The 12,697-nt window shown below is 41.6% G+C and overlaps 1 protein-coding gene across 6 annotated transcripts in view; it reads right to left on the minus strand.

The window, feature by feature from the left end:
• LOC135259660 (probable phospholipid-transporting ATPase IA) overlaps positions 1 to 12,697 on the minus strand; it is a 111,674-nt gene that overhangs the window by 41,081 nt on the left and 57,896 nt on the right. For all 6 annotated transcript variants that reach the window (XM_064344256.1, XM_064344258.1, XM_064344259.1 and 3 more), the window contains 7 exons: positions 11,979 to 12,084; positions 10,017 to 10,099; positions 8,066 to 8,115; positions 6,848 to 6,917; positions 5,051 to 5,135; positions 4,158 to 4,297; positions 1,753 to 1,891 (listed from right to left, as the gene is read on the minus strand). In XM_064344256.1, the coding sequence (XP_064200326.1) occupies positions 1,753 to 1,891; positions 4,158 to 4,297; positions 5,051 to 5,135; positions 6,848 to 6,917; positions 8,066 to 8,115; positions 10,017 to 10,099; positions 11,979 to 12,084 (673 nt within the window). The remainder of the gene's footprint in view (positions 1 to 1,752; positions 1,892 to 4,157; positions 4,298 to 5,050; positions 5,136 to 6,847; positions 6,918 to 8,065; positions 8,116 to 10,016; positions 10,100 to 11,978; positions 12,085 to 12,697) is intronic.

The raw sequence follows: 12,697 nt of genomic DNA on the forward strand, positions 1-12,697 counted from the left end.
CAAGCTCTTGAGCATGCTCCATGAACATAATATGACCTGAGCCAATCATGCCCTGGTGGGGCAAAGACAGTTGTGGCCTACAGTTCTGTAGACTCATGGTCAGAGTCAACGAATGATATAGCCTTGACATTGCTAATTCTGGGCTATACGGCTCAGCTTGTACTCAGGCCCTCTACCTGAGCCACTCTGAGTCCCTTATCGGATCCTGATTTTTACCACGTCCAGCAAGTTTTTACTCTTCCTGTTCAAACTGGACCTTTTTCCAAGCTGTGACGACATGGAGCTGGAAGCGACACGTGTGCCTGGGCTTCAAAGGGAAGTAGTAAAACAAAGTAAATATTGAGAAGTTTCGCAGAGCAACTCATTTGGGCGTTGGACCTGAACAAACACGTTCCCCCACCGGCCCGGCAGGCAGGCACATTGGTTCCGAGGGAGAACACAAAGGGTCAATTCAGCCTGCCGGTAGGTGGCCCTGGGGCCTTTTAATACCCGTCCTTCCTGCCCTTGGCTGTGTGAGGCTGCCAGGTTTTAGCGATTTAGCTAATATCCCCACATCTAAGGGCTAACAGCCTGCAGATAATGCTGGATAACGGAGACCCCAGTACTACACATGTTCACATCCACCCCTCTACACTGACAGCAACAATATACCCCTAGCTCACCCTGGACATACTGTAGGATGTGTGTGTGTGTGTGTGGTGTGTGAAATCGAATATATGGGTGTACAAGAGTGAACCTAAGTATGAATAAAAACTTCAATTGACACTTTCCTAAGAATCCTTTATCAATCAGTTGTGCTCCTCCTCCCATTTATATTCATATGATGCATTTCCCTCCTGTTGGTCACCTTGTCTATATAGGTGAGACCACACCTGAACTTCCTTCTTTTAAGCCCTGATGAAGACCAGCTACTGTCAAATCATGCTGGATTTTCTTATGTCCTGGCATTTTTAATAATAAAGCCATTACAATAAAGGCTTTTTAATCCATTCTTTTCCTTCTGTTTTTATTTTTGTGTCTAGAACACCAATCAGATTTGCTTCACTACTTTGCTTTGTTCCCCCACTTCCAAGATCTTCTCAACTACATTTTTACAAGAGCACCCCGTTTTATTTATTTATTTATTTGTTTTTAATCAACAAAATAACTTTTGTTCAGTGTTATAAACTGAAATGGAGAGATACACCTTAGCACAATTTGAAAAACAATAGGAGCATATCCAACTTGCCTAAATCACGTCATGCGTATGTGTACATGTGAGGCTGCTATTTTGTCACTACAATGTCCATTTAGGAGATCACGGGCCACCATGCAATCTAAAAATAAAATAAAAACTAAAATGGATAATATTAACAAATAAAAAAAAAATGTAGAGTATTGTGGGGAGACCAACAAAATAAGGACCACACAGCTAAACTTTGCAATGTTGTCAATAACAAAGCTTGTAGGCTAAGACTAACTTCTCAGAGGGGCAGATCCTGTATCAGAGAAATAAGATACCAAACTTGTTTCAGATTTATGCCAGGCTTCACCTAGCATTTCAGGATTGGTTTCTTGGATGATGCCACGCCCGTAAATAAGACACATTTCTCATGTGTATGTTACAAGTGTCATCCCCAGAAAGGAACTAAGGGTCTTATTTTGCCTTTCAAAAACAATGGAATGACCTGCTGCTGGATATCAGTTCCCTAGCTGACCCTAAAAGGCAGGGACAGCGCAGCAGGAAGTGGGGGCAATGTGGGCGTGGCTCACCAATGTTGATGGCGGTCTCTTGCTTGTCCCCGGTCAGGATCCATATCTTGATGTCAGCTTTCATAAGGGTCTCAATTGTCTCTGGAACGTTGTCCTGGAGCTTGTCCTCGATGGCCGTCGCCCCCAGCAACTGCAGGTTCTGAAGACAGGGACAAGCGACACTGTTCATTTGGAGGGACCAGGAAACTACAATGTAATCTGGAGGGGTGGGGTTAATTTTTAAATGTTTACTGAATATTTAAAGAAGTCTTATAAGTATTAAGCCCAAATTATGTATACATGCCAAAAACATCTAGTGGTACATAAATACCCCAGACTGGAGATAGAGGGGGGAACAAGGGCAGATTTGATTTTGGTGAAGGGGCTTCAAAATGGCGGTCAGGGGGGATGTCAAGAGAAGAAGTCTTTCACTCATCCCACATTTGGAGACACTTCAGATGACATAAAAAAATAAAAATAATAACGTACATAGAAACATTTGGGCATGGCATATGCTCGGGTGCGTGGTGTGCCTGCTCACACTAAATGTGTTTTTCTCCGGAAACTGGCGGCCTCAGACAGAGCCACAACTGTGTTGAGAGCAGCACAGGTTTTGACGAGGCTCTGGAGAGCAGTGGCACCTGCTGAGAGACTGCCTTTTCCCCTTAAAGTACACCTCGGGATAACTATTAAAAGTGCTCTTTCACCCCACTTCTATATAGTTATAATATACTTTTTAACATCCACTATCAGTATGGACATAATTGTGTTTTTGTCTGGGTATTCATATTTTTTAAATACTGTGTTCCTTGTAAGGTTCAGGTTCATAAACCTTTTTCCTCCTAATATTAATACAATCAAAGTATCGGTGTCTACATATGTACATACTGTATGTATGTATGTATTTGTCCATTTGAAAAGATTGCCACGAACAGCCCGAGCAAAGCTAAGTTTTTGTGTAACGATGCATTCCACAGGGCACAGCACAAACACAGGTCCATGACCATGTTTCACTTCTTTAACACACAATTCACAGGGAATGGCAGATGTCATTTGTCATTCAGCAGCATACAAACAACTGCAGGAAAATCATTACAAGTTCATGTCAGGTTGGCTTAAATGTCAATGGCTTAAATTCAGCTTTTACAGGGCATAGAGCAGAGCATGTCTGTATTCTGTATTAAATTTAGTTACATTTAGAGCACAAGAAGTGCTTTCAGCATTTGTAATTTAACTAAATGCTCTGAAATCACTTGAAAAAACACGACCAAGCAATCACCATGACAGGGAAATCATTTACATATCGCATGTGCTTTCATGAACGGTGAAATTTAAAATGCTATGTTAACTGATGCTAAGTTAACTGAATATTGAATGCTTAAATGCTGAATTGGGTTCATTCTTTCAGTGTTGCAACGGATTAAGAAACTTTGCCCCAGGATGAACCAGAGATGCCACCTAGGGGCCAGGAGGCGAAGGTGCGCCCGTTCTCCCATGAAGGTGCGTTTTATGACGTTTAATTGAGCCCATTTGTCTGGGCGGGCCGGTCGGCCCTGTGTGTGTGATTTATGAGTGCGGCCGCCTGTGTTTGACTTGCACTTCGGAGAGAAATCGCAGCGCTTCACAGGGGCGCGATTGTGCACTGTGGCTCAGGACTGACTCGCACCCTTCGGATATTGGGTTCCCCGCTCGCCTCTCGCATTAACCAGGTGGTCGGGGGGGCGGGGGGGGGGGGTTGTGGACGACAGTCTGCAGATCGCCACAGCAGCAGCTTTGAAAGCCTGAACTTCGCTGCTCTGGCATGTTAAGTGCAGGGGAAAGTGAGGTGTCCGCTGTAATGGCTGTGCTCTAGTCGAAATGGGTTGATGTGAAAATCAACAAATCATTACGCAGCTTGCTTGCTCGGAAGGAACCTGAGGTGGCAACCGGCATGACTGTATGATCCATTTATAAGGACGGGGGCAACTGAGGTGAGTTGCCTCGTTCCTGGGGTGAAGCTGGGATTCAAACCCGTAGCCCCCTGAGGTGCTATACAAACGCATTGCTGAACAGAGAAGAACCTCTCAGACATGTCATTACAGGCACAATATTAAGAATTATAAAAAAATTAATTCATTCTTCCTCTCTCAGCACTTGTTACAGTCTGTGGACTTTAAATAAGGGTCTAACTTTATTACATTAAGCTAAGTGGCCTTTCGTGATTCAGTGCTCTGGCCTTTTGAGATTTAATCTGGTTTAGATAAATTTTGGTTAAAGGACGGTTCCTGGTTCCATAACAACGCTAGACACATGGTACATGTTTTTGCCTGTGTTTGGCTGTATGAATGTATGCATGCGTATATGTGTGTGTGTACGTGCGCTTTGAGGATAAATGAGGTACAAGTGGTGGGGCCATTGGTAAGTGTTGGACAGAGTGACAGCCTGACCTTTTCGATGAGCTCGAAGCTTTCCTCCATCTTCAGTGCGCGGTGATGTAGCGCAGTTGCAGCACGGTGGTACACCTCCATCCACTCCTGGTATGAACCCTCCGAGATGTCGGCTACTGCATAGCACAGTGTGCGCAGCCCTAAGGAGAAAGAAGGCAGAGCCACACATGACCTCTGAATTCCAGGTAGGGCTATTCCACTGCAGCCATAGATATACAGCGACTTGCTTGGGCTTCCAATGGAAAATACTGATTAATGGCTGTTGTTCTCCATCTAAAATCTAAAATAAGAAGCTGCTTTAACTTAATCAGGCTCTCTCTCTGTGCACATTGGTTTGGACTTTGTGTATGTAAATTCTAGTAATTCTAAGTCTATATATGTAAGTGGGCAGCCATGCTAAAGATAAGGCCCTCAGGATTTATAGCAATATTCTACCCAAGCCGTTGGTAAGACAAATACATTACATTACATTTTTTTGGCAGACACATATCCAAAGTGACATACAATACGTGCGTACTGAAGGTCATTGGACAACTACAAAACACAGGTCCGATAAGATACAATACTCATTATGTAACAGTACTCCATAGCTATGAATACATTAATACCAGTTCACACAGTAGGCATAGGCTAGGTCAGGAAGGGTGAGGCATGCTGACAAGATATGACAGACCAGCAACATCAAGATAACAATATAGGTGCAATATAAGTGTGGGATGAAGATACAAGTGTAACATGAAAGTGCTAGAGGATCAAGATAGAAATACACATACTGCACATACATACAAAAATATACAATCATATACGATACCATGTAAAAAACATTATTGTGTTGTATTTTTGTGTATGTGTGTGTGTGTGTGTGTGTGTGTGAGAGAGAGAGAGATACTCACCTTCTGTGGCAAATTGCGCCAAGTGAGTCAGGGTGATTTCTTTATATTTAGAGGAGGCAGCCAGCCGATCATAGATGACAGTGTCCTGCAGGGAGAGAGAAGGCTGGTCACTTTTAACAAGCCCCTTGGCTACTCTAAACCAGCGTTTCTCAACTCTGGTCCTGGGCCCCACTGTGTCTGCTGGTTTTTGTCACAGCCAATCAACAATTAACATTGTTGAAAATGTGTAAGTCCTACAATAATCGTGGTTAAACTTATTTTAATACAATACAGGTTTGGCCATTTGCTGTCAGTAAACTCCTATGATTTTACACAGTTGGTTTCAGGCTTCCACACTCTCAGAAAATGGGGCCCAACTGATTTACCTTGTCAGTTTGTAACTGAATCAGCTCAGATCAGAATTATTTGCCACTTACTACATACAGCATAGTTAATGAAAGCATAAGTTGGTCTGACCGAATGAAATTCCTGGGATGTGAACATGGAACACTTATTTTTAGGGCATACATAGCTATTTCTGGCATACTGTGGATTTACGAGGATAAATTGTCCTTCAACAGAAGTAACAAGTCTCATTAAGAACAATTAGTATCTAATCATGAGCAATTAGCAGCTCACTGCAATACAGAGCTTGTTACTACGTTTGGAACAAAAACCAGTTTACACACTGGATTCCCAGGACCAGGGTTGGGAAACACAGTTCTAGTGAACCAGTGGTTTTCGAATTCAGTCCTGTGAGCTCTGTGTAGGCTGGTTTTCATTCAAACCACAATTGCAATCCCAGAATTTTAACAATCTGATAATTTTTATCAATTACTTTTTTTGTGTTTGGAGGGATTATTTACCTTCATAAACAGATGTATTACAAAGGAGCCAATATAACACTAAATATAAGATATACAATTACCAACAATTCATCAATCAAAACATTTCCTTGATGAGTTGGCTTTTCTAAGGTACAAACGAGGCAAGTGTTCTCTGAGTCCTTTTTTGGGGCACTTGATGGCCAGATGGTAATAGTTTGCACTCTGAAAATTATGAATGGGAAAGGCCAGTATCTTGCAAGCAAATAATGTACTGCTTGGACAGGGATACGATTCTCTCCAGGGGCAAGCCTGAGATGTTACTACCTAATGGAGTTACACTGTCAAGTTTGTTCTTATTTCTGACAGAGCCAACACTCCTCCAGCACTGTATGCCGAAGGTTAGGACGCCCTGTTCGGAACTGGAATAGAACGGAAGCGCTAGTTTGGAGATGATTCCTCCCAGGACTAGGATCAGGTTCAAAAACATGTTCTCGCACACTAAGTGCTTGTGCGCACTTGGTAGTGTGTAATACCAAGAAACCGGTGGATGCAAACCGCAAAATATGTGAGCGCGCAATACGAAAAAAGTGGCACACTCTCGTGTTGCCTTGCAATTAACTTTCAACAGTAGGCGCATTGAGTGAATTTTGCGAGCGACTTCCTCACACATTTCAGACCGCTAGTCCAGCAATATTCTAGCCACTCATGTTTAGAGGATAAATGACTTCAACTGCAGCATACATTAGGAAAGGCAATTATGGATATAGCATACTTCAAAGCATGCATGACTGAGTTCCATCCTCTGAATTATGCTAGTACACATTCATATTCCCATTTATTTATATGCTTACCTACTGTCATATATTTTCATATTTGAGCATATTTTAGCACTTGCATATGGTGGTTACAAACATCCACACTTTTGATAGTATGTAGACATCTATTTTAGAGCACGGGGTGTTCAGTGCATTGCCTGAAGAGAAATACTCACCGCCCCTTTGCAGTAAAGGCGGATCTTTCCGGATGGAGTTCGCATGATGACAGACATCCTTTTCCTGGAACTGAAGGGAGAGGGGCCAGAGCATAAGAGAGTCATTTGGAGGGGAAAACAGCATAATGCCAGCAAAACATCAACTGCAGCAAAATATCACAGTGAAGTGTTCTTGTTGAGGATGAGATTTTTGTCCAGTTCTGTCATGCCAAAAAATGACAAATCAAAAGTTTCAATGGTGCCAAAGTTTGGGTTGACCTAAATGTTTTAATTAGTAGAATTCTCTTGAAAAGAGACGGATAAGATCAATGAGGTCAGAACAATTTGGACAGTGGGTAGGAAAAGGTTAATAATTAATGCATCCTCTAAAAGATAATATATAAGTAATCTATAACAAAATAGTCTGTAGTGGTGCTACACTAAATCTTAGAGTCAATTACTGATTTCTGCATGTGTACACTAGTTTTGGGACAAAGGATATCAGAATGCAACAGACTTCTAACAGACTACTGCCAGCCACAACTTTAAGAAGATTTCTGGAAAACGAGCAAAACAGAGGCTGGAAATAAACGGTATTCCACTGCATGTTGCTTGAGAACAGCCAGTTCGGCTGAAATGCATTTCTTGAGCCATTGTGTTCATTAAATTACATCTGGGGATGACACATCTGTGGTTTTGAATGCCACTTCAGTATAATAAAGTTCTCCTAATTGTGTTAAGTCTATTACAGAATTCTTTTTGCATATTTTTTTCCATTCATAAGGAATCATAGATCTCCGGGAAAATTATGACAATTAATATGGGACTTCTGTGTCCCAGGAACAGTTTCTTTACCCATTTTGAAATTCACTTGTTCGGGTCCAAATTTTAAAATTCTGGATTGATGAGAGAGATAACTCCCAAACTCCCCAACGCTTATCCAGCTCTCAGTTAATACCCCTGAGCTCCAGAGTGTTGACTTATGAGACTGCTCTGAAATTTGTTAAAAGGGATAAAATGGTTTAAACTGCGGACAGTGGCCAATAAAATTACTATTAAAAATACCATTATACCATTAACCTGTAATGTCACTAATGTATTTATGACCACCACTGAGGAGCTGGCTGACAGTTCTAATAGGTATAATAGGTATTGATTCTCACCAACAGAGAATGAGCAGCAGTGGCCCTGCCACGCTGATGACAAACAGCACAGATGTGCACACTGGAGAAGATTTACCTTGTGAACTCTAGGACATTCAGCAGCTCATATCTTTCCTCCCGGTCTAGCTGATGAACAGGACACAGAAAACAAAACACAGTCCTCGATATCACGTCTGTCAATTCAGTGAGTCCAAAAAGAAAAGTACCTCATTACAAAATCACTCAAAATAGACAATAAGATTGCAGGACACTGGTTTTGGAAAAACCATGCAGGCAAAAAAGTATTAAGACTAAATAAATAACTGACAGAGGATACACAGGAAAAAAACACTAAATATCAGTTATACATAAATACCAGTTTGTCATTTTCATGCCCAACCACTAGATGCCAGCATTCAACAGATAATTCAAATGCTTAAGCAGCTTTCATGTGATAATGTTGGGATAAAATTCGATGGTTTATTCCGGTGGAAAAACCACAGTTTTTTCAGATGGTTTGCACAATTATGTTTCCTTGTCTGTAAATGCACATCAAATTTACTGACTTCACCAAACGTGGCTTTCCATATAGGTCAATTATCGGCTCTCAATCAAATCAAGGAAAAATTGAAAGTTCTGGCATTTCTCCTGGCAATCTACTGGCCTGCTGCCATCTCTATGATAAGCACAGCACAGAAGTATTTGTTTCTTTAAACTGAAACACCCTTTGTTTTCAGCTGCAATTCCAGAATGTTATTGCTCTTAGCTTGAGAAATATATTACACCCAGTATAATGATAACAGGCCTGAAGGGAACAGCATTTAAGCTGTATTACGTAAAATATGAACCGTCACTGCTGTGTTTTTTGAAACGCAAAGAGTTAAAGACGGTAGGCTGGAGACTGTAACCATTAATTATGTGTTGAGGCAGACACCCCTGGAAATAGCCCAGTACTATTTCATATCCCTCAGAAAGTATTCATAAATCATCTCAGTGCCATGGGAGAGAGACCATAATAACCTGAGCAGAGCGTGGACTGTGATAAGTAAGGATTCAGTACGTGCACAATTACAATCTCAATTGCCATACCATGCTGCAAATTAAGAGTCTATAAAGGCATAGATACAGGGGAATTTAATGCAATCAATTGATTTATGGAGGCAGAATTGCATTGGGTATCCATTACGAAAATATGAAGGCAACTCAAGATGCTGCTTTAGAAAAAAAAATGGATCACTGCTAATGTGTTGCAGCCTTAAGGAGTAAATCATGTGTCGCATATCACATGATGATATATGCTAGACTTTTGCCCAATGAATACAGCGGTGTGCTCTTACGGGTTCATTCAGGTGGAAAGGTAATGCAATTATTTGAATTATTAATAGCATTTGTGGTTTCAGGGTCATTTTTTTCAGTTGTATCTGATTGAAATCTATTTTCGATAAAAAATTAAACCCAGGAAAAAAGTATTATTGACTGCACTATGTATTTTTTTTTTTCTTAGAAAATAAAATTTTGCACCCAACCATAGCCACAATCATGCGTGAACCCCACTGCTGATTCTGGAGAATATAGATATCCGCACTTCTCCTCCAAAACGTGCTATCACCAGCTGCTTGCCTTCACACTGCAGACAACAGAGTGGAGTCGGAGGAAGACTTTTCATATGGCGCTTTGACATGTAGTCCACGGGTGCCCGATCAACCAGCCTAACTGACTGAACCCTCCCATACACTTGGCGATGCAATTGCTAACTACATGTTGTCCTATGGAGCTATCAGCCACAGTCAGCACTGGCACGGTCTGGATTAGATCCAAGACTATGGGGCTCATCTATGCCCGCAGTAGGTGCCTTAATTGAATGAACCACCCAGCAGCAGTAGAATGCACTATATTAACCATGTATAATACAATATTGCCAGGGCAATCTCTTTGATGTGGTGCAACCCAACACTTTCCATAGTTTTCCATTTCCAACTATGAAACATTATTTTCCTCTAACAAAGAGCTTATAGTGCGCCATCAATCCTGTTGCATTGGGTACTCACACATTTGATGATGACGGAGTCCGGGGTTCGGCCAGAGAACACAAATCCGAGGTCCCTCGCTGCTCTCACCAGTGCTCCCTCATCTGGCAGAAACAGGGGGAGACCCAGTGTCATGAAAACCGGAAGTCCAAACCAAAATACCAACCACACAAGCCCAAACCAACTCACCAGCATTTGCACAATGAGTCCAAACCCGCATGCAAAAAAGCAGCACCAGGCGTCCATAAACAAACCACTTACAACGTGAGCTATACAATTACCTGACTTCAGTGATATCTGCCATAGCATCACCAACAGCAGCAACTGCAGCATTGTGTTGTATGGAATGGACTGTTATAGTGATATGTGTAATACAATCAACTGGATACAAAATATACACCTTATTTTCTACTGACCAACTTAGTGTGACACCTGACTATATTTATATACTCATAAAATCAACTGCTATAGCAGTATGTACCATAATTTCAACTGTTGACAGAAATACATATCATACACATTATGACACTATATATTATACCTATCATCCTTCTACAGCTGTACAAATAAAATGATAATATTAATTGGGCTTAGTTAAAAACAGACCAATAGGGGGAAAACAGCTAGTGATGGATCCATGAACTCTACATAACATCAGGTAGCACATCATTTCAGAAAAACAGGGCCTTTAAAACCAACTGAAATTATGAAAACAAGTCCCTGAAAAAAGAATTTTAAAATTATGACTCATATGAGGTAAGTGGGAAAAGAAAATAGCAAGGTGTAGAGGTGTAGTTAACAGAAAGTGACAATGGGTATAAATGGTGTGGCTTTTCAAAATTCACAGAAAGCTCCAGGGCACCAGTAGCACAGTATTAATGAAGCGAGAAAACTGTCCCGTGGGCAAAAAAAGAGAAGGAATTTTCGGAATTATCACTGTGGATGTTTATAACAAGCATGATAGGACATGCTTTTGGCTAAGAAGCTCATTCAGAGGGGAAAGCTACGCTCTATGTTAGGTGTGCAGTGGACTTTTACTTCCAAAGTGTCATGTAGTATAAAGTGCTAGTTTTTTCAAATTTTGTTTCCCAAAAGGCTCCAACTTAGTCAGGTAAATGGCACCATCAGAGTCCTTTACATTCACTTTTCAAGTGAAGGAAACTTCAAATTTGCCAGCTGGACTGTTTTGATGGTGGTTCTGGTAGATTAGACGTTATACATGACCTAATTAAATTCCAAAAATACTTTTCCTCATAATTTATCAAAGCTCCTAGCCACAATAAGTTTTTTTCCATGTACATTGACATTTAGGGCAGTGCCCCTTTAATTCCAACGCAGACACTCTCCTATTACTCAATAGCAGACTCTTACACGACTTAACAACTTTTACATAGCATTTTACATTGTATCCAATTATACAGCTGGATATATACTGAAGCAATTCAGGTTAAGTACCTTGCTCAAGGGTACAACGGCAGTGTCCTACCCGGGAATCGAACCTGCGACCTTTCGGTTACAAGCCCATTTCCTTACCCACTGTGCTACACTCCGTCCTCAGTGTTCAGAGTTCAAGTTCAGTATTAATAGGCACGCATTCGCACTTGTCTCGAAGCAGATAGTTTCTAGATTTGGTCAATTTAATATATTATTAGGCTAGATGGCTGTAGGCAGTCCTGACAACCTGGTATTTTACTACTTATTTTACACACATCACTTTCTTATGGAACTGATATAATGTCACGTGGTGGAGAATATGGCTCTGGGGGTGTGGAGTGCTGGTGGGTGATCCTTGGGTGTGGAGTGTACAGGAAGATGTGGGTCTGGTAGTGCAGAGGGTGGGCAGTCCAGATTGTTTTTAGGGGTGAACATGCTTCTCGAGGTGAGGATAGCACAAGTAACTCCGGGGCTACGAAGAGCTGATGGGGCGGAAGTGGTTTTAGAGGGAGAGTCGATACTTTTTGGGGGGTGTGGGGGTGGTCGCACCTGGAGATGCCGCTTGGTAGATGATCTCGTCACCGGTCCGCTCTGGTACGGCAGTGTGGCAGACGGCCATCATGGTCATGAGCTCCAGGATGGTGGGCGCAGTGGGCTGCAGACACAAGAACACGCACATGCATGCTCACACTCAAAAAAACACACAGTCCTTTTCAGGGTCATTAATATAGCCAGGTACTCAACAGTATCGAGTGTGATGCAGGGTTATTGACTAGCTGGAGGCTTGCTGAAAACAAAAACACAGACTACAGTGAAAACCATACACTGTGCAGAAACTACTAACTCAACACTACTAATAACATTGTCAGGTTGACAAGAGACATGGTTGGAGCTGTTAACCCAGCAGGAAAGTTACTGAACATCAAGATGCAGGAGGTCAAGATGCTGAACATCAAGGTGCAGGAGGTCATATCTTTTTTTCACCAAACTGTGCCGATAAATAAAACAGGATCTTCAACTGGATAGCAGTATCACTTTAATCTTACGGCCGTTTCCCTCCGGCCTCGTATCTTTGGCAAGAGATAATCTTTCCAAACAGATTAGCATCAAGAACACCTGCCAAATGCCATAAAATCTCCATTGACCAGACATCAAACACTGTCTGCTTGCAATGGGTTTCTGTTGCCAATTGAATCAGACAGGGTGACACCCCTGTGACACTGTGCCATTCTGTTTTTAATGACAGCGTTAGGGGGATATGAAATATT

The sequence above is a fragment of the Anguilla rostrata genome, chromosome 7 (genome assembly GCF_018555375.3).
Source record: "Anguilla rostrata isolate EN2019 chromosome 7, ASM1855537v3, whole genome shotgun sequence".
NCBI lineage: Eukaryota > Metazoa > Chordata > Actinopteri > Anguilliformes > Anguillidae > Anguilla > Anguilla rostrata.